The 23,022-nt window shown below is 44.5% G+C and overlaps 2 protein-coding genes across 9 annotated transcripts in view; one reads left to right on the forward strand and one right to left on the reverse strand.

Annotated features, from left to right (window-relative positions):
• The window catches only part of SYBU (syntabulin), a 40,460-nt gene extending 34,998 nt beyond the window's left edge, over positions 1-5,462 (forward strand). For all 6 annotated transcript variants that reach the window (XM_072151306.1, XM_072151310.1, XM_072151309.1 and 3 more), the window contains 3 exons: positions 1,143-1,346; positions 2,427-2,576; positions 3,187-5,462. In XM_072151306.1, the coding sequence (XP_072007407.1) occupies positions 1,143-1,346; positions 2,427-2,576; positions 3,187-4,264 (1,432 nt within the window). In that variant the 3' untranslated portion in view covers positions 4,265-5,462. The remainder of the gene's footprint in view (positions 1-1,142; positions 1,347-2,426; positions 2,577-3,186) is intronic.
• Positions 5,463-8,131: 2,669 nt separating this feature from the next.
• Positions 8,132-22,743, reverse strand: EBAG9 (estrogen receptor binding site associated antigen 9). Of its 3 annotated transcripts, none has more exons than XM_072151312.1 (8): positions 22,583-22,743; positions 21,332-21,400; positions 19,403-19,501; positions 15,611-15,689; positions 14,299-14,448; positions 12,574-12,678; positions 11,269-11,360; positions 8,132-8,546 (listed from the first exon to the last, which is right to left on the reverse strand). In XM_072151312.1, exons 3-8 carry the CDS (start codon positions 19,483-19,485, stop codon positions 8,426-8,428), a joined length of 630 nt encoding a protein of 209 aa, XP_072007413.1. In that variant the 5' UTR covers positions 19,486-19,501; positions 21,332-21,400; positions 22,583-22,743; the 3' UTR covers positions 8,132-8,425. The 3 variants fall into 3 exon arrangements, with proteins under 3 accessions (XP_072007413.1, XP_072007415.1, XP_072007414.1); XM_072151314.1 differs by having other exon boundaries at positions 22,576-22,743; XM_072151313.1 differs by having other exon boundaries at positions 22,572-22,743.
• Positions 22,744-23,022: the final 279 nt, after the last annotated feature.

Below are 23,022 nucleotides of genomic sequence, written 5' to 3' on the forward strand. Positions count from 1 at the left end.
AACCCTCACAATCATATCTAACCAAAGTTCACGAGACATTCTCCTCCAAATATAAAATCCTCATGACTTGTCTCGCATGTGTTGCACAAGTCATTTCGTAAAACAGAACATATTGTTGTCTCTTCTGGTGAACTTTGTCACTTTAATTTTTCTCATTCATTTATCATCTTTGTGGTGCGGTTTCTCCAATTTCCAGAACCTTCTTCGTTTCTCCAACTAGGTCCAACTGTTTTTCACTCTTTCACTCTTTTGATTAGTCTGATACCCCCATTTCCTATCAGTTTGACCAATCCAAACAAAGGTGGGAGTGTCTCAAGCACAGTGTGGACCTGAATTTCGGGGAAACGGCAATGATGGCACCAAGTGACCTAACTTTTTTACTACCGATTGTCCTTTGTTAGGCTGCATTCACAGCCCGCCGTACCGTAGTATGGCGGGCAAACATCGGTGCGGGGGAGAGGAGGAGGGGGAGAGCGCTGCTCCTCTCCATAGCTTATCATAGAGCCCGGTGCTGTATTCTGTTGAAAGAAGGGACATGGCCTATCTTTCTAGGGAACAATACGGTGCCGCATGTGTGCTCCCATACGGCACCGTGAGGTCATTGTGATGTATGGGGAATGTATATACGTCGACCGCAAATACGCCCCCCCCCCCCCCCATACGTTCATGTGAATGTAGCTTTAGTCTGAGACACTCCCACCTCCAAACAAAGAGGATACTGTATCGGACTACAAAAGCCCATGGTACGTCCAAAAATCATAAAACGGCAATAGTTGGAACCAAATAGTGATTTTTTTTATTTTTTTTTTTCATAGTAAGTTTCCCCCACTTATGTTTTTTCTCCCTACATCCCAAACTTTTTCAAATCTAAACCTTGGTCATTCATGGAGTCATGCATGGTTTATTTTGACACTATCCACCATAATTTCAAGTTTTTTCTGGACCAAGTCTCACTATCATTTGTAGGATTAGATAAACATGGCCGCCTTATTCCAAAAACCATCCAACCCATTAACAGATGTGGCATCAAGTATTACACCAGTTCTCCACGCTAGAGGGGGGTGCTGTTTTTGGAATACTGTAGCCATATGAAACTACTGACTTTTTGATATTTATTTTTTTGGTCTTTTTTTTTTCTTCAGTCGGGTGTCCCATGGACGTAGTCATAACTGCGCCACCACGAAGCCTGTGCACAGTCCTCCTGCCTCACGCGAGAAGGATCTATTTTCTGTGATGTGCAGGAATCAGACCAGTCCAATAAATGTCCATGATGCGTATGGAGTCTCCTCTCCGAGTAGCAGTAACTCTGGATCCTACAAGGGCAGCGACACCAGCCCTACTCTACGGTAAGTTTTGTCTTTTAGCGGATGAAACTTAGGAGAAGCTTGTTGCAGAGAGAGAAGATCACAGCAGTGTGAGGATCCCATTACTTACACTTTATATTCCATTATTTTACTTTTTACTGCCTTGGCTTCACACCCTGTCTCGTGTGTGTAGGTGATCCTTTTGTATTGAGTTCGACAGATCTGGTTCGGCATAATTTGGTCCATCTACTCCCACTTTTGCCGTTGTTGGGTGAAGTCTTGTATCCTAATGGCCTCAGCTAATCCATGTAAAAGCTGCTCACTTAATGCGGAATATATAGAATTTTTGCCTCGTAGAGTTGGTAGACTAAAAATGGAAGATGTGGTTTCCAGTAAATAGGAAGGTCTTTTATCATTCCGTTTCAAATTAAGAGTATAGAAACCTCGTTGGTGGTACTCCTAGTGTGGCCTCCTAGGCCGAGTCCTGCGACTCCTCCCCATGTCTTATGCCTCTTCTCTCCATTCAGCACTTCGTCATGTGACCAGGGTGATGTCATCTAAGGCCCTTTTACCCCCTAATATTTGCAAAATCTACCCCATGTATGTATCTGATCACATGAAATCACAACCTGCTGTGATTTCATTTGATCAGATATATATATATGGGGTAGATTTTGCAACTGTTAGGGGATAAAAGGGCCTTAGATGATATCACCCTGGTCACATGACATGGCTGACTGAATGATGTAACGGCTCTCTCAATGTTCCTAGAAGATTACATACCACTGTTCAGCTACATATATATACAGCTCTGTAGGAAATACAAAGTACTAGTAGCCGTGAGCCTGTCAAACTGGACTGGGGAGGCAGGGAAGTGACCGCTACATATGCAGGACTCCAATAATATCATTGGACTTCTAAATTTACAAACTGATTATTTTATTTTTATATTTTTTTTAATATTGCAGCCATGGAAAGGAACCATTTAGGGATGTGGGCAATGTTTTTTAATAATTTTTTTTTTAGGTATTTATTTTGGGTGGTTAAATTTGTATTGAAGGTTCCCTCTAAGAAAATAAGGCTGATCAGATATCCTTTATGCTGTTGTCTTTCTCTCTGTAGGCGTAATACGAGATACACATCTTGTGGAGATAACCATGGCATCAAGCCGCCATCTCCTGAACAGTATCTGACCCCGCTTCAGCAGAAGGAAGTCTCGATACGACACCTGAAGGCAAAGTTGAAGGAGTCACAGAGCACATTGGAGGAAAGGTATTGATCTTAAAGATGAACCCAACTCCTTGCTTGGAAGTTCTTGATGCTCGGTGGGTTTGTTTTTGAACAGTGGTGGTTCTGTTTTTGAAAGAAGGTGGTCAAGTTTTTTTTAAATCCTTTTTTATTGGCTATTTAAGAATGTTTTGGTTAAGAGGGTTATCCGGGTTTGTAAACATTTCTTATGGCCGGGCTGGGGTGGGCTAATTAAACATAATAAAAATGTACTTACCACCTCCAGCGCCGCCGATGTCCCGTGAATCCGTGCCCCTGTTCGTTTACAGGGGCGCGGAAGCCGCGCACAAGGAGCTTCCGGTCTGCGATGTGGCTGGCTCCTCCCATCCGTCCCTATCTCTCTCAGCGTTGTAAGCGCTGGGTGATGGTGTCGGATGGGAGCTTCCGGCCAACCGAATGCTCCCTGTGCGCCCCTGTAATGAAACCGGCGCACAGAGAAGACCGTCCGCGGCGCTGGACATCGGCGGCGCCGGACAAGGTAAGTACATGTTTATTATTTTTAAATAGCCCTCCCCAGCCCGGGCCTCAGTTATTTTTAAAACCCGGATAACCCCTTTAATTGTGTATGGGTATAAAAAATTGTCTGTCTTTACAGGGAGACAGAAATCGAAGACTTGAAGTCTCAACTTGCGCGTATGAGAGAAGACTGGATCGAAGAGGAATGTCATCGTGTGGAAGCCCAGCTTGCCTTGAAGGAAGCCCGGAAGGAAATCAAGCAGCTAAAGCAGTTCATTGAGACCATGAAAAATAGTTTAGCCGAGAAAGATAAAGGAATTCAAAAATATTTCATAGATATAAATATTCAGAACCGGAAGCTGGAGACGCTGCTACGAAGCATGGAGCTGGCCCAAGATGGGGCATTTACAGATGACTTGTGTCTGGATTACATGTGTAACTCTCCAGGGGCGTCTCTTACAGAAAGTGCCATTTATGATAAAATGTCCGACGGACTTCTGATGGAAGACCAAGCCACAGAGGAAATGGCAGATTGTGATCTTCTGAATGATGAACTAGCAAACCGAGACTCTTTGTATGATGATGTCCTCCTGGAGACCATAAGCGATGGTGGAAGTCTACCACACTTGAATTCTACTACATTGGCCAGCTTCGAAAAGGAGAGGGAGAAATTTAACACCAAGTGGGCTCAAGGTTCACACTGGATGGAGCAGGCAATCCAGACAGATGTCGTTCCCTACAGCCTTGATCTTGAAAATCTGCTCCAGAAGATCTTCAAATCCCATAATGACAATATCATTGGTCGATCATCCTCTGTTTTGAAGAGTCTTCAGTTTAAATGTTCCACCGATGTGATAGACCTTACCCCCGATGATCCGAATTCGGCTATCCTCCTATCCCCAGATTCTCAGCACAATGATTCTCTTCCAAGTTTCATGTCAAACCGTGCCATGAAAGAACTGGACTTTGATGGACTTTCATTCCAGCTGCCAAGTAACGATGCACCCCAGACTTGTGTAGCCAAGAAACACTGGAGTGACCGTTTTCTGACAGACCTCCTTGCCGTGGCGGTGCCTGTAATTCCTTCAGTCTTGTGGGCATTCACTACCCAAAGAGGGAACCCTGACCCTGTGTATAACTTTGGTACAATGATGCGGGGCTGCTGCTTGGTGGCTCTTCATACTCTTCGAAGAACATCCAGTAACTCTTATGTTTAGCACTTGATGTTTGCTAGAACTTTGACCCACACGATTGAATGGACACGGTCCTGTCTTACATGCTTAAAGGGGAAACTGTAGATGATCACCTGGTTTTTAATCTATTCTGTAGGACCCACTCTGTTCCTAACGCATTGACATTTTCTAGTGTTTTTGCCTGGTACTCCCTTCCTTGTCCCAGATCCTTAAAATAAGCCAAATAAATAGTACTGGGATTCTAAAAATATTACAGGAACACTGTAAGGCCTTCTAGAGATTAGCGCATTGTTCCAGTGTTTAATGATCTGTCTGGAGCTATGATGCTTCTGCTGAACTTTGCTTACAGCAGCATAGGCACCTAGTTCAGTAGAGGATCATGGGGTTATAGCCAAAATATGTAGAGTACAATCTGCCTTCTACTTAGTTGCCATCTCTTTTGCAGCACTGCCAGATTCCACTCCAGGTTCCTTCCCCTTTAACGTTGCTTACTACAATATACAGAGCACTTATAACAATTGAATGAATCGAATTTGGCACTATTGCACCTAAAATGCTTTTCATTTGCACTTTATCACCTAATTTACTTTGAGTTTGCCATTAAATGCATATAAAAATATAGAAGAAAAAAAAAAATCACAATGAATTGATAGCTTTTCCTGTCCTCTTGCGAAAGGACCAGTTTTTGCTTTTGAATGTAAAAAAAAAAAAAAAAAATTCCTAAATTTTGCACTTGTACAATTGACCCTTGCTGTGCTTGTTGTGTGACTTGTTCTGCACTAGTGTGACCGCACCTGAGACATTCACTGACCTCGCCGTACCCTTGTGCTATGTAACCTACCTGCTGGTGTATTTGTATATGGAATGTTACCATCCATCGAGCCATTTCATGGAGCCCCTCCCTGGCTTCTGCTGTAGGTACGCTTGGCTATCTGTGAAGTATTTTCTTGTTGCCTATGGTAATGTAAAGTTTTCTTGGTAACTGCATTGTCAGAGCATGTTGTACTGAGAGTTGTGCCTGTATTTAAGAGGTTATTGCAAAGTGTTTACAGCGTAACATAGTATGACGAGACTTTATTTATAGAGCTAGTGTATAGTAATTATAAGAGATTCTATACGTGGACCATTTCCATATTTATTTGCTATATATATTGTGTTGCTGTTCGCAAACACAGCTTGCCGGATGTCTGTATGTACAGATTCAATAAAGAGCTTCTCTAGATGTTGTCTGGAATTTTGATGCTTCTTTAGAAGATTCTCAGAATTTTGCTTGTGGAGCTGCAAGTTCAGAGCTCAGTGGGCAATCCTTTTGAAAATACCATCAAGTCTTTGATGTGAGTTTTTGGACCATTTTCTATTCTTCTAATCGGCTGGAGGAAGCCTACGCAACCAGTGAAAACTTGAAAGTTTCATGTAGCACCAATCTCTCTCGAGAGAGACCATGGCACCAACCACGGTTTCCACATTCAAACCACGCCTGTTCTCCTGGAACCTCCAAAAAGTCTACAGAGTGGGCAGGAATATAGTTTGAGCTCCAGCCACAGTCTCATGGATTCCTAGTCATACCCCACAGAAAAGTGGATGGTTTGGCCAAGTTCACACATGAGTGCACCAGCTAATGTTATGTTCTCAGGTTTTAAAAAATTGTCCATATTAGTTTTTTTTTTTCTCACTTTAAAATTTTTTTAACTACCTTTCTGTCCATTGGGCAATAGGAGGTGAACAGAAGATCTGTTTGTCATCGCTGTTACATTCTCCATGTAAGAAAAGCCCAAGGCAGATGGGGTTATAGGGATTGGATATGGGGTATTTGCAGGGCATGCAGTCCCCCCCCCCCCCCCTTCCTAGGGCCTGTGGTTAAGGAAGGCGGGGGTCCTGGTCTTGTCTCCAGATACAAAAAGATTGGGGAGTAGTATAGTTTAGGAGACTTTCCATCTTCATGTAGATGCTGCCCCCCTGGAATTATGTTAATTATTACTCTGAGCCCCCACGTTGCATCCACACAACTCATTAGATTCTCTGCTTTGAGCGCTGCCCATTCTGAGCCCAGAGATGTCTTATCCAATGTAATTCTGTGGTTGAGGGGGTTCAGGGTGTTTTTTTTTTTTTTTTTTATATAAAGGGGTTTTCTCCCACAAACAAAAGTTAGGCCCTATCCACAGGATAGGACTTAACTTGCTGATCAGTGGGGGTCTCAGTGCTGAGACCCCCACGCATTGCAAAAACAAAGGGTCAGTTGGACCTCTTGTTGCTCCATCAGACTAATGGAGCAGATAGCAGACGGACCCTTCGTTATCGATCTGTGGGGGTCTTGGCACTGAGACCCCCACTGATCAGCAAGTTATGGGATAGGGCCTAACTTTTGTTTGTTGGAAAACCCTTTTAAACATTGCATGTGTTGAGTGTTACATGGTAAATAAAACAGTAAGGTGTAAAGGGAACCCGTCATCTCTGCTACCCCCACACAAAACACCAGACTCTACCATATGCTGCAGTTTCCACATTGTGAATTTATACATGGGAAATGTGGCAGTAATTGCTCTAAACATAATTTTGAAGTACAGGCGGTCCCCTACTTAAGGACACACGACCACTAGTTAGATGGACCCCTGTGACCCCTCTGGATGTTACTATAGTCCCAGACTGCAGCGATCACTAAAGCTTCATTACAGACACATTACAGCTGATCATCCTTAGTCCCATTACAGCAAAAAATTTTGAAACTACGTTTGTCACTGGGGCAAAAAAAAAATTTGGCTGGATCTACAATTATATAATATACACTTCTGATTGCATACAAATTCAACTTAAGAACAAAACCTATGTAACCTGGGGACTGCCTGAATAAAGTATCCCTAAGTTGGAGAAAGGAAACCTCAACAGTACAGTCATGTCTCATGTAAGGGGTGCACTCCCTTACTCACCCCCAAGCAGCAAGAGGGTCCAAATTCAGTCAGTAGAGCACGTCTGAGACATGCAGGGCCAGCACATAGGTGCAGAGCATCTACTAATGAGGATAGAAGTCCAGGTGTAATAAGGGAGGGGCAGTGTCACTGGATGGTTGAGCTTCCCTGAGATAAGGGGTTAAATATTCCAGCTCAACGAATTTTCATGGTAGATTGCCTTTAATGGACCGATTTGGCAAGCTCTGTGCAATTTTTAGGCGCTATATAGACTGTTTACAGCATTTTTCCACTAACAATGGCAGCTGATAAAGGGTTAAAAGTCCTCCCCATATCTCAATTCCTTTAGCCTTCTTACATTGGCAAACTTCCTGTATGTATCTGATCAGATGAAATGACACCAGCCTCCAAAGAGGATGGAGAGGAGCACAAATCCACGGAGGCAGCTCTAAATTCATGTGATCAGATACACACATGGGGTCGATTTTGCAAATGTAAAAGGTACAGGATCTTTGACATCACCCTGGTCACATGACATTAACTGCTGAATAGTAAGGAGGCATAAGGCATGGGGAGGAGCATATGGGAGGGGCCAGCTGAGCAAGGCACACCCCCTCTGATTACAGGTAAGAGAAAATTGATTTATGGGGATTTGAAGAAAACAAGTTTTAGTTGGTGTAAGTGGATAAAGCTTTATAGGAACCTGTCATTGTTGTACATTTGCAAATGTGGTGACAGGTTCCCTTTAAAGGCTCAGTACGAGGAAGACAGCTCCGCAGGACAGCACTGGAAAGCAGCTTCCATGTTTTTCCTCCTAGATAAGGTGTTGCTGCTGGATGTTTCTTAAAGGGATATTGCTGTACAAAGTGTTAATGGAAGCATTGCCAAGACAATGGTCAGTGGTGTATGGACAGAACCTTTCACAAGGACAATGTAGATCTGTATAAGGATTCTTCATGGTTAAAAAAAAAAAGAAAATTATGGAAAATTCTTTAAAACCCTTTAATCAATAATTACATGTATCACACAGGGTAATGGAGCGGTCGATTCCCACCAATAATTATTTACACCTTTTAATCTTAAATTGTACAAGTTCCATGCGAGAGTCTAAAGGAGGCAAGAAATCATCCGGTTCTGTGATCCGTAGTCATAAAAAGGGGTCGAGTTCCCATGAATCCCGGTGAGGTGGTGCTGCCAGTGTTTCTACAGCCCCAATGAGAAGATCTTATAAAGCTGAAGTGTCTGTGTGATGAGCGGCGCCCCCCTGCTCCGGAGCCGCTTGTTAGGATAATTTCACTCCCATTTTGTTCTGTTCTTTCTTCATCTGCCGCTGCACCTCCTTCTCCATCTTCTTCCGCTGCTGCTCCGCCGTCCGTTTTTCCCTTTCAGCGATTTTCTGCTGCCTGATGGATGGGAATCAAGAATAAAATGAAATATTATATATCATAAAGAAAGAACTAAAAATACTTCTCTATAATCGTCATCTCCTTAAAGGGAACCTGTCAGCAGGGACCTCATTTTCACTGAAGACAGGTTGCAGAAGCCCATTACACCTGCCTTGGAAATCTGTCTTTCTTCTCTAAGCATTTGCATTACAATATAATTGTGTTTTATAACTTACCTTGCATCCTGATAGAATCCTCTGTGTAGTCCCAGGGGTTGGGCTTTGGTTTGGATGCATTTTAAAAAAACAACATGTGACTTGTCTGTGCTGCAGACTGCTCAGCTCTTGGCCTCCACCTTTGTGCTCCTGTACAGGGGAAAGGGATGGGGGGGCTGCTCCAGTACAGTGTAACAGCCTGTGAAACTACAGCATGGGGGGGGGGCTTTGGTAACACCCCAGGGAGCCATTCAGGCTCATTTGCATAATTTTAATTGAATTCTAAGAAGATAACCACTGTGAAGGAATTTCCTTTTCATAGATCCAGGCAAAGATCCATCATGTTAAACCAGGGACACACATGGTTACCACCAGGCTGAAGGATTGTATGCAAATGAGCCTGAGGGGCTTAATAAGTGTTAATGGAGCAATACAGCAGCTAGAGGGCGGTAATTTGGCTAATTACATTGGGGTTTACAAAATACAACCATAAATGTGATGTTAGCACACATGTGAAAGTTATGTTACCAAACACGTTTTGTCAACACGTTCGCCAATATCGCTATAACATTTGCGTTCCCAAAACGCAACAGTTGACGGCAATGCAGATCTCCTCAGTCGCTGTATCGCGTTTCATAACACACGTTAGCGCCGAGTGCCCCTCACTTGTCATGAAGGATTTTGATGGCAGATTTACTTTAAGAAATTAACCCTTTCTGTGCCGTCTGTGATGACAAGGCACAGCCACGCGTCGTGCTCCAGGCTACTCCGGAGCTGCATTTAGGATTCTGCTGGAGAGTCGGCACCTGGACTGACTGTTTAGCTTGTCTTATGTAGGAACAACTCATCTCCCACTGTTGCGGACTGATGTTCACAGGGGGAACCCACGCACCCCACCGATACAGGACGATGTGGATGCAACTCCCTACCTGGACGGAGACGGCTCCGTGCACTGTATATGGAGGAGGCTACTACCATCCTGCATAGGAAATGTTATTAGAGGGGGGATTGCAGCTCTAGTATTTATAAGGTATCTGTAACACAATCTTACTATTAGTACACTACTATGCTGCCAGTGAAAGGTTCTATACTCTGCAGAGTTTTCCTGGAAAACGGGAAAAGTTTACCCAAAACAGATGGGCGCTGTCCAAAGAGTCACCACCTTTATTTACCAGGAAACACCCAATGACCCAGATAAAGTCAGACATCATTTACATCTTTAATTAAAGTAATTCTAATAATGAGATGACACATGGAGACGGCCTGGGGTGGGGTTTCCAGTTTAGATGATACAAAACGAACATTCGGATGTAATAAGGGGGGGGGGGGGGATATAAACTTATGGCTAAAGTGTAGAGACGTAAGGGCTCATTCAGACGGGCTTGTGAGGTCCGTATGGTATACGGTTTTTGGTGGATGGCATATGGACGCAGATTCCTATGGGTCTGTTAACACGTTGGGTTTTTCCAAGGATGTGAAACAGTGAGAAAACACTTGCAGCCTGCACTATTTATTTCTCACATGCGGACCATGGACCTCCACAGAAGGCAACCGACCCGCAAAATTACAAAAAATGGACCGTACACTGATGATATCTATATTAGGTTCCATTATTTTCCTCAAATGTGGCTAGGCAACCGACTAGGCAGGGCAAAAAGAGTAGAAGCACATCCAAAAAACACATTAAACACAAAAACAGGACGGAACACAGATCACATTTCAGCATTTTTTGTCTGGATGTGCAGCGGACAGGACCGTCTGAATGAGCCCTAATTGAGATTTGCTCATTCTTGATGACCAGTCAGTGCAATGCATAGTTATGCCTATGGTGGCGCGTCACTGGAGTCCTGCACCTTCGCACACTGATTGGCTGTTAGCTTGCCAAATAAGCATGTACAGTGTACTTGTGGTAGGATGGGTATCAGTCCCCAGCTAAGCTGCTATTAAAAGTGAAACCGTCAGAATGAAGATGAGACGAGTCATATTTTACCCGAGATGAGTTCGGTTCAAAGACTTCTATAGCACCTAGAAACATGCTTCATGCTGTCATATTAAAGAGAAGAATCTCATCTTCCGGACAACATCAGGCTTACGGTTCTGTGATCTACAGCACTGGAGATACCGGCAGCTAAAGATCCATATTCTGCTTTTTCAAACTGCCCGTAACACCGGCGCAGTAGAACACAGAACCAGATGTGATGTGAATGATCTGAAGACCACCCGCCTACCCACCCTCCCCCGGCCTGAAACCTCTAACTTTTTATAGGTAAACTGCTGAGATTTCATATAGAAGAAGAAATTCTAGAAAGGACATTTCATTCCCCCAAGGGGGCTAACAGTTTAATGGGATAATATCTGGTGTTCACTAATTATCAATCTTAAATAGAAGTCCAAGGTGGTCATCAGAATCAAAGTTTACTAGAGCCCCCTTTAATTAGTTGGGATTGTCCAAAGCAGATAACCCTTTGATGACCCACAATGGCTGCAGGGTGACCACCATGTGCCTGTATATTACTAGTTATTACCTTAGGACCTCCTCGGCCTGCCAGGCAGCGTCTTCCTCTTCTTCCCACGCATTGGAATTTTCTTGCCAAGTTTCCAAATCGCCCAATTCTGCCTATAAAATGTATATGAAGGGAGAATATATGACACTATTAGCCCTGTGACTGTGCAGCTTAAATATAGGCAAATCCTTGTCCTCAAGGCCATTTCTCTCCATCTCATATGACCTACATAACTTACAGTATGCAGGACGCTATCAGGCTCCCCCTTGTGGCGGCTGTGGGCTGCTGGTGTTTTACAACACAATGGCCATATAAGATGTATGATGAGCCGTGAGCAAGCTACTTAGCTAGAGTTGTAAATGAATACAAAGCCGCTAACTGAGGAAACTCACCCAGTGGTCTCAGGGTCTAAAAGGAAATCTACCATTTGATGTGATGCATTATGAAGCAAACATACTTTGAGAATGCGGTAGCTACACTGATGCAGGATCAGATCTTGGTTAATCCCTGAGCTGAGTGGTTTTGCTGATAAAACAGAGATAACATTATGATAATGAAGCTTTATTGCTTCTATGGCTGCTTCAGTACTTCTCCTAGCACATGAGTTATTCTCTGCAGGAGAGGATGATGTAATCCCTGGCTAGTGCCTGAAGGCAGAATAATCAATTGCTGCACCATCCCCCAGCTGCTCTCTATGAGTGATTGTAATTCCAAGCTCCCGTATGTAATGCGTTTGTCAGCTAGCCTGACCCAGCTTTCCCCAAGGTCCTGAATGTTTTAATTGTTTTTTCAGCAAAAACGCTCAGCTCAGGAATTAACCAAGCTATGATCCTGCATCAGTGTAGCTACAGCAATCCCAAGGTATGTTTGCTTCATAATGCATCAAATCAAATGGTAGGTTTCTTTTAAAGGAGTTGTCCAGCCAGTTTTCTACTATTCACATATTTGGAAAATTTCCCAATTAGTGGAAGAATTCCCACAGATAACAAAAGGGCGCTATTTAGTCAATAGGGCTCTATAGGAACCGTCACTAGTTAGGATTGTGAAAAAAAATGTGCCGACAGGTTCCCTTTAAATGCTTTTACTCACTAATAAAAACGTATCCACATTCTGGAGTTGGATGTAGATCGGGAAGGTCTGATAAGAACCATAGGGGTCCTATAGGGGTCTACTGAGTAACAATGTATGCACAGGTGTGCTGCTCTTCATCCATCTCTATGGGGCTAACTGTGTGCTCCTGGCCCGGTACCTACATAATCTGGGAACAGACATTAGAGGACGCTCTTCTGATGTATAACATAAGGCACCTCCTCATTAAATACTCACAGACTGCACAAAAGGGATATCGTGTGTGGCCGCCAGCCTGCTGGAGAACCCCAGGCTCCCATCTGGGGGGCTGTAATTCACCGGTTCTCTCTTCTTCACAATGATCTGCAGACAAAAGCAACGCAGAGAGAGAAGAGATCAAAACCTGCAGCCGAAACAGGAACGAAAAGACAGAACGTGGCAAAACTGTCCATTATTCCTGCGTACACACAGTTATCTGATGGCGAGGGTTAATGACCTGCTGACAGCGTGATGTGTGTGCGCAGCGCCATCTGCTGGCAGGAGGATGGGACTGTACAATACACAGTGCACCTCCATCCATTTCAAGGGAAGAATTATAGTAAATCTTTATAAAGCTCCATCATATTCCACAGCGCTGTACAGATCATGGGGGAGGTATACAGAAAAAGTAATAATATTGTCATATGAAACAATAGGATTGATAGCCCTTCTCGCAAGAGCTTACAGTCCATTTTGGGGAAAAGCAAAGGTTTCCCTAGCAGCAGTAGCATAATAGATAGAGCCACGTTCACATCTCCCTGTTGACCCATCCCCTCCCCCCCCCCTAGCCATGCGGCTAGTGCAGCAAGATGAGGTCATCAACTACTGCTTACCCCTCTTACTAGTCACGGGGCTAAACACACATGGTAGGCCTGCGCCAGCGACACAGATTGGCGAGGAGGCTCGGAGCTGCAGGGTAGCGAGGATGGGAGAGGCGACTGAACATGGCTTCATTTGTTAAAGGGTTTGGCCACATACAAGAAAGTGTATTAAACTTGCTGCAGTAACCTAAGGCAGTGATGGCAAACCTTTTAGACACCGAGTGCCTAAACTACAACCAAAACCCACGTATTTTTCGCAAAGTGCCAATGCGATAATTTAAGCAGTAACTTATTACTACCTGCTCTTTCACGGGTATAAATTGTATAGGCACCTGAGGACACCAATACAGTAGAAAGAAGAAGAAGAATTTTGGATCATCATTGTAGGTTCCTTCTAGGGACATGGGCTGCCCGGGACTGCAAGAGGCCTTGAGTCTTGTCTGGCGAACTCTGCCCTGGGGTGATGGCGCGGGTGCCCATATAGAGGGCTCTAAGTGCCACCTCTGGCACCCACGCCATAGGTTCACCATCACTGCCCTAAGGGGTAACCCATATATTTTTTACACTGGAAAACATTCCCCTTCCGCCTGGAGGAGCTGTGGGCTGACATTTAGGGTAATACCTAGGGGTCAGGGGATTCTCTGCCAGTCACCTCCATTAACACCACCCACATGTCACTGGTAGGAGGCGGCACGGACCCACCAGAAGTCCCAAAAGTGACCACCTGACTGTCATATGACCTGTGGTGTGCAGAGCGGACGTTTACATGGGTACAATATAGGTGATCCTATTAGGGGTAATGTTCTTGCCCTTGAACACTTTCTTACATGTCTCCTTTGTCGCCTTTCCTAGGCAGCCATGTGATACGGCCGGATGGGGGTCTAGTTCTATATTCCCTACGTCTGAGAGTAATATTAAAGTCGCTGCACTAGTCCCTGGTGTGAACAGAGTCATAAAAGAATGCAGAACTATAAAAGGTCTATAGACATCCTAACTTTGAAGATGAAGGTCTAGTAATGGACACTCCTGGTCTGTGTGTAGTATTCACCATAGAAAGAAGAGTAACAATAGACATGCATCACTGAGTACCACATAGTGCCACCCACTGGATTCAAGTACTGACCTTCTGAGTTTTCCTGATGGTTGGCGCCATGTCTTTGAAATAGTCCGGTTCATCCTGCTCCACAGAATTTTGTGTAGATAGTGTCCCGTTTCCGCCTTCGATCTTCACACTTGTGGGGGCCTCATCATCCCAGGAACTCCACTCCTCCACCTACACGAGATGTACAAGAGTTACCGGGGGACAGGTCGTGTTATACTGCACAAGACCCACAATATACTGTATAGCCAGTGTGAACAGCACCTTCCAGATCATGTCCTGGTCATATGGACACTCCAGTCCATGTATTATGTTACCAGTCCTAGATCTGAGTCTCCATCATATGACAAGGACAGGTTTGCATCTGCTGTACGTGGACACTACAAGTCGGCTATACAATAATTGTTATGCAAAGGATCTTGGTAAAATGGTGACGATAAGATACAGAAATTAAAATCGAGTCTGCATCAAAATGTGCAGCTGTGATTTTTGTGCAGCTTTCACCCCTCTCACAGAAAATTGCAGCCAAAATTCTGGACAAATTAAAATGCTTAAAAAGAGAACCTAAGGCCTCTTGCACCCAACCGTATACAAGGAGTGTGAGCCGGCCAAAGAAACGCCAGCTAACGCACGGCCGCCATTGAGGTCCATTATGTACATTCACACTACAAAATACAGAGCAGGCTCTACTCCTGCCCATTCTTCAGCTTCCTATAGAGATGGGAGAGGTGAGGAGTGCGCACCCTTTCCATCTCCACCTAGGCAAAACTGACCGCAAACTCCCCCCATGAGGACTAGCATTTCATACAACTCACTCCCTGCAGTAAAACTTGTGCAACAAAATCTGTACAACCTGGACTGTGTGCATTCACCTTCTTTACAGACTTATGGTATATTCACAGGGCATGTCCTAAATATCCCGCACCAGGCAGGAAGAGCAGAATCTGCAGCCATCAGATAATAAGCCCCTTTCCATTGTATCAGTTGCCAATTACAAACAAAAAATCCTTAGAATCTCCCCTTAGTGGTGGTAGGTGCATACAAAAGGACTTTGAAGGAATCTACCATCAAAATCCCTCAGGATTAACCAAGGGACTGATAGATCCAGGCACCGGGACTGTGGGACTGATTTTAGAAGGAAGGAGGCCGTGGATAACAAATATAAGAAGATTACCACAGTCCTGGTGCCTGGATCTATGAGTAAGAAACTCATGATGAATTTTCTTTAACAAGTACAGCATATGCGGCGGAAACAAAACAAATCTAAATTGTCCCTGGAGCCTGAACAAGTATATCATATTCTTAGGTTCTGCACATACACGAGATGGTGACTGACCTGCTTGGGGACGGAGGAGTAGTCTACAGTTGTGGGCAAAGTTATTTGGTCCCCACTCAACTTCCTACCACGTCCAGACCTAGAAGAAAAGAAGAGAGACATGAAACAAGTTCATCAAATCGCCACAAATTATAGTAGCTCTCAATCACTAAGAAACCACATCAATGTATAATGTCACCTTGAAGAACAATACAGACCAGAACTGAGCAGTACTGACAAGGACATCACATGACCTGGGAATGGTTTGTATCCACAGGGAGTAAACATGTCCTATCTTTCTACGTGATACGGCGCCGTGCGCTGTATATTGCTATGAAGAGGTGCGGGGGTGAGCTGCGCTCATCCCCTGCTGCTCTATGAAGCGCCGATGTATGCCCACCGTACTACGGTACGGCGGGCATACATCGTGTGAATGTAGCCTAAGCTAGCAAACAATGCACTGCCATAACCCTCTGAACGCCAGACCAAGCTTACAGCAGTGCGGCGTATTCATTAGGGGATAGTCCGAGGCGCTCCACTCTCCTCTGCTTCTCCCCCAGACCGCCCCAACCACACCAGTGCCGCTTAAAGCCTGGCAGTCACTGCCTCCTTGAACCTCCCCATGAATATTTCAGACTGCTGTAAGCTCAGTCCGCCGTTCAGAGGGCTTCATGGAAGGTTCGGATAAAGCTAGCAGTGTAACACTGCCAATACTGGGGTAGCACTAATAGCTTCCATAGCCTTTTTTTTAAGGTGACAGGTCCTCTAACTTTTCATTACAAAAACAATATAAATTAGAGCAATGCAGCAGGTGATTATATTCTTATTCTAGAAACACACCACTAGTGATCATGCTCTACGTCCTATTGGATCCCCTTAGTACTTAACCCTCTCCCCGGTGAAGCTTTCGTGACATACATGTGGTGATGGGACATGGAGCAGGCAGGATCTATCACAAGTCATGTCTGTATCTTGTTGATGCCTACCTTAATGAATCAGCGTGGCTTCCCATATATTCGGACATGATAGCTTCCTATATTTTAGGAATACATGCTCCATCCCCGCTGTGTTTTTAACATGGATGTCTTTATGCTAAAGGAAATATACCACCAGGATGAAGGATTGTAAACCATGCACACTGACATCCTGGTGTGTGCCCCCTCTGGCAGGATCTGCTCTTCTTTTAGCTTCTTATGCCCTTCATTTGCATATTATTTTTTTTAAGCCTTTGTCTTAAAGACCAGGCCGTAAGAAGCCTAAAGAACAGTGGATTCTGCCAGAGGAGGCACACACCAGTTTGTCAGTGCTTGGTGTACAAGCCTTCATCCTGGTGGTAGATGTCCTTTAAGTATTTTAACTCAGGCAACTGTGTGCCATCTAGTGGATTAATAAAGAATTGTTTCTTTTGGATAAATCCATTTGTGTTTTTTTTAGATTTTTGGATGCATAGTGTAAATGGGTTTGAATATTAATTATTTGCTTGAAGTGGACAACCCTTTAATTTCTCCTATAAAGTGCTGCAGGATTGCGGTCAGCTCACAGTCAAAAGACTTGTGCTTAGCAGAGAACCTTCTGGAGGGTTTGCAGAAGATTTCCTTTCATTAGTACATAACGGAAGAAATGTAAAAAATGTAAGGTTTCAAATTGTCTTTAATCCACCACCGACTAAATGCAGGTGTGAACTTAGCCAAACAGTGATAGGATGGAAAAAGAGAGCAACAGAATATGTAATATGCAGCAGGACTATCAGCCATGTGGATGGGTCAGATGAACTCTACAGCAGCAAATAGGAAGAAAGAAAATATTCCTTATATTGTTCCTAAAAAGGATAATTGTATCAGGGCTATGATTACAATTTCATATCATTAAGGTAGTCAACAAAGAGTGGTATGGCAGGCACATCACCACTCCAGATGATCAAAATGTCGTCGATGTACCTGCCATACCACTCAATGGATCCAGAGAAGGGGTTGGTGTGTGAGTAAATGAAATGGTCCTCCCACCACGACATAGTCAGGTTAGCCAGGGATGGGGAAAACTTGGCACCCATACTGACTCCCTTGATCTGTAAATAATAAATGTTATCAAACATAAAAAAATTAAGGGGGGCTGGCAGGCTGCTACAGGGGGCTGGCAAGCATTTACAGGGGGCTGGAAGGCTATATACTACAGGGGGCTGGCAGGCTATATACTACAGGGGGCTGGCAGGCTATATACTACAGGGGGCTGGGACCAATGCATTTCCCTCGGTTATATTCAAATAACTCACTATAAAGCACCACTGCTGATACAGTCCTGTACATCCTTCTTGCCACCAGTAGTACCACCATCATCCACTGTGTTGTATTCCAAAGTTTTCAGCAGAATAATACGTTGAGATTTATTCAGTGAAACCTGTTATGTCATACCTGATATACCCACCTTATTACCTGACCATTGCTAATGTAATATCAAGGTATTTTGTGCTATCAATTTAGCGAAGTATAAAAATGTGTTTGAGTCCAGGTTTGGTACCCAAAAGCAACACTTGTGATCGGACCTGGAACCAATCGCAGGTGATAACTGTTTAAATGCAGCTGGTAAAGCCAACGGCGGCATTAGAATTGCTGTGTCTGCGCTAGAAACTGACATCAACAGGTACAAACAGGTACATTTATGTCCAGCACTAATCAAGGCCAACCTTTGAGGCCTCACAATATGTTTGGTTGACCACTCACAGTTGTGTAGCTGAGATTCTAGCCTGTATATATGGGAACAGCACAGTACTACTACTCCTATCCTGTATATATGGGAACAGCACAGTACTACTACTCCTATCCTGTATATATGGGAAAAGCACAGTACTACTACTCTCCTCCTATATATTTGGGCACAGTACTACTACTCTCACCCTGTATATATGGGCACAGTACTACTACTCTCACCCTGTATATATGGGCACAGTACTACTACTCTCACCCTGTATATATGGGCACAGTACTACTACTCTCACCCGGTATATATGGGCACAGCACAGTACTACTACTCTTATTCTGTATATATGAGCACAGTACAGTACTACTACTCCTATCCTGTATATATGGGCACCGTACAGTACTACTACTCCTATCCTATATATACGGGCACAGCACAGTACTACTACTTCTATCCTGTATATAAGGGCACAGCACAGTACTACTACTTCTATCCTATATATACAGGCACAGCACAGTACTACTACTCCTATCCTGTATATACGGCACAGCACAGTACTACTACTCCTATCCTGTATATACGGGCACAGCACAGTACTGCTACTCCTATCCTGTATATATGGGCACAGCACAGTACTACTACTCCTATCCTATATATACGGGCACAGCACAGTACTGCTACTCCTATCCTGTATAAACGGGCACAGCACAGTACTACTACTCCTATCCTATATATACGGGCACAGCACAGTACTGCTACTCCTATCCTGTATATACGGGCACAGCACAGTACTAATACTCCTATCCTGTATATACGGGCACAGCACAGTACTACTACTCCTATCCTGTATATATGGGCACAGAATAGTACTACTACTCCTATCCTCTATATACGAGCACAGCACATATCCTATATATACGGGCACAGCACAGTACTAATACTCCTATCCTGTATATATGGGCACAGCACAGTACTACTACTCCTATCCTGTATATATGGGCACAGAACAGTACTACTACTCCTATCCTCTATATACAGGCACAGCACATATCCTATATATACGGGCCCAGCACAGTACTAATACTCCTATCCTGTATATACAGAGAGCGTCAGTAATACCTGCATATTAATCTCTTGAAGAAGGTGAAAATGGAAGCGAAGCAAGTGCAAATCTTGAAGAGGCGGAACTGTGTGACGGCCATCCCGAGAGCTCTTCACCTGCAAGTCAAGCACACGACGTCACATCACATATGGCATCATTACCCATCCGCTAATCCGCTTATTTACCGTGAAGCGCCAATTTTAAGCAGTAACTTATTGCTACCTGTTCTTCCACATCATTCAATCGTATCGGCCGCCTAATGCCACCAAAACAGTTGAAAAAAAAGAGGGCAAATTCAGACTCTCATTGTATCTTCTCCTCAGGGTCTCTCTGTAGAGGAAGAATGAAGGGTCCAGCAGGGGGACCTCAAAAAGATAATGCAGCCCCTTCCACACCTTCTCACTTTTCCCGCAGTTCCAAACAGCCAATGAAGTGTCGCTTAGAAACAGCGCTGAGAGCAGCAACTCTTAAATTGCCTGGGACTGCAGAAAGATTTGGTGGATTTGTTCCTGTCTGGTGAGCTCTGTCCTGGGGTGATAACCTGAGTGCCCACAGAAATGTCACTGCGTGCCACCTCTGGCACCCGTGCCATAGGTTCGCCACCACTGCTCTAGGGGCTGGACATATCAAGTGTTGGAACGGATTGATAAGCAAAGAAGAGACAGTTCTACTCAATGGAACACAACAGGAGGCGACAGACCTGGGAATAGTCTGCAGCAGCCAATTTAGTGGGGGTCTAGGATATAAGAGGGGGCCCACATACACCTGTTCTAATTTTAGTGACAGTAACCAAGTTGCTCTATACAGAGATGAATAGAGGAGCAGCAAACCAGTGCAGCCATTACTCCATTCCAACAAGGAACCATGGGAAGCCCCATTCAGGTCACTTGTCTCACGAGCCATCCGTAGGACATACAGTAGGGCACATTTACTCGAGTTCACTGCAAGTGCATCGTCCGTGTATAACGCTGGCTGCGGCTATTCACCAAGATCGTGCACCAGAAATCATGGATGACCCCCAAGGAAGCCAGTCGGGTGAGGTTCACCCCAGCTCCCCCACCCTCTTTCCGCATGATTTCTCGTTACGTCAGGTAGATATATTTAGCATTCATAGCTTGTTTTTGGTTCTGCATTCACCCTCTTGGTACCATTACCGCTATAGATATATATTCACACACCACTGGAGTGTGTATATATTTTTGTGCTTACCTTACAAGCTTGTTCTACTTATGATACACACTTTTACAATTTCTGCTGTTGAGAGGGGCTCATTTTAAGTGGGGGGGGGGGGGGGGCTGCTTTTTTTTGTGCATTTTCTTCACACTTTTAGATGTTTTTTGATATAAATAAATTGATACATTTTTTTTGGGGGGGGGGGGGGGGGGTGTCATGTAGCTTACGTCTTTTTCTCTTGACTTTTGCAGAAATCATGGATGTGTCGCTTCCCCGCTCAGGTCCGACAAAGTTCACCATCTTTTTTTGTGGCGCATCTTTAATATAGGGCGTGCGACACAATTTGAAAGTTAAATCCTGCGCTCCGTCCGAATCCGTCGGACCGTCCGACGGCCCGTCCCCTAATTTGAGTCGCATGGAGGCCAAAGTAATTGTCCCACAAAAAGGGGTCACTTCTTAAATACCTGTAGAAGCCGTTTTAGCCTAGAAGAGCGTGCACGGTCTGACAAAAGTGCGGCGCAAAGCCCTTAGTAAATGAGCCCCAGTATATCCGTAGGGTCTTATAATTCAGTGCGATGTCTGCTCATCAAAGAGTCATGAAGTAAAGAGCATGACTATACATCTGCCCCCAGCACATAATGAAGCATTGTCTCTGGGGCAGCAATGATGGACGCCCTCACACAATGGCTGGAGGACAATACACATCCTGTTCCTTCTCCCTACACTCCGTGTTCTGTCAGCCATGCGCTGCGGTCACGGATGACTATACCCACCTAGGAGCTGCGGCCCCTTTAAGCTTCATCCAAAGGTCTGAGCAGATCGTAGATATCCGTCCCCAGAAACTAGAAGGAAAACACAGGATGTAAATACAGAGGAGAAGATGTACAAAACTGCAGATAGAACCAAAATCTTATGATCAGCGGCCAACAGACCCAATACCTCCAGGGCTCCCAGAACCAGGACAATGAAGATGGAGCAGTACACTGCAACATGCCCAAAGAGCTGCTAGCCCCCTGAGGTAGGGTATAAAATGCCCTTTCTAGAATTCCCTCATTTTATGTAAAATCTTATGAGTTTAGCTATAAAAATAAAAAAAATCTCCCCCAAAATTATGTGACAAATGAGCAGAGAAGAGTCATATTTGCCTGAGATGACCCGCTTTTTGAGTTGTAGGAACAGTGTCACTTCAGATCCCCCCCTATTTATGATTATAACACCCAGAGACATGTTGCTGGTGTTATATTAAAGATACAGATCTTATCTTTCGGATCACATCAGGCCCCTGGTTCTGTGCTTTATAGAACCGGAGATACAGGCAAATAAAGAAATAAGCAGGAACTGGATGTTTATATGCAGCTCACATTCTCACACTTTGCCTTTAAATGCCCGAGTCACCTGTTCTGTAGAGTACAGGAACACCAGCCTGATGTGCTCCAAAATATGAGATTCTCATCTTTAACATGACACCAGCAGAATGTTTCTAAGTCATATGGGAACGAAATAGGAAAGTGTGAAGTGACTGTACCTCAGCAGCCTCTAAAAATTACTTTTCTCAGACAAATATGACTCGTTTCTGCTCCATTTCATTGGATTTTGGAGATTGGTATTATTGGTTCGGTGAAGTCTTTCTGTTCCTCTCATATCAGAAGTGATGACGTCACATGTGACGAGTGCCTGATGTCTGAGCCAATTAGTCGCTGGCCATTATGGAGGGCTGGGATTGGCTGCAGCAGTCGCATGGGCAGGTACGTGGCGCCACCAACACTGGTGTGGGATCAAATGGCAAAATTTTCATTAAAATAAAGTTCTGACACAAAAAAAAAAAAAAAAGCTAATGTCTGGAAGCAAAAGAAAACCCAGCTTTCCCAAAATCCCCACCACCCAGCTTTCCCGGGAGAAGATAAGAGCAGCAGAAAACTCTGTATCTGTACAGTGTCCTGGACTATCACGATATGACATGACATGTGACACATACAATGACCCCAATTCCATCTGTTATAAGAAGACCATTACCCACAATGCACCTGCAGAGGAAGGGCTCCAGGTCAGAGCGCGCCCGGCCGCGGGTGTGAGGCGCCCATCAGGCGAGGTCCCGGCATACACAGGGAGGAGAGGACGAGCACTTCTCTTCCTCCACTCTCTGCCCCCCAGCAGCTGCACGGGATGACGCTGACGTAGCCACGTCCTAAACGTCATGACGCGGCTACTTGTGATGACGTCGCGCGGGGCCTCCTGGGAACTGTAGTCACTGTGCGAGCACCGGAACTACATCTCCCATAATGCCAGCGGCGAGACGGAGGATTGTATTATTCATATGTCCATTATTTTGTTTTAGGATTAACCCATTAGAAACACAGTCAGACTTGACTTTTCCGAGCGTAAGGACTGGACTGGACTGGAGTCACGTTACATAATATATTGATAGACACAAGTGCCACGCCCCTGGCCACGCCCACAAAACACA

The sequence above is a fragment of the Engystomops pustulosus genome, chromosome 5 (assembly GCF_040894005.1).
Source record: "Engystomops pustulosus chromosome 5, aEngPut4.maternal, whole genome shotgun sequence".
Classification (NCBI taxonomy): Eukaryota; Metazoa; Chordata; class Amphibia; order Anura; family Leptodactylidae; genus Engystomops; species Engystomops pustulosus.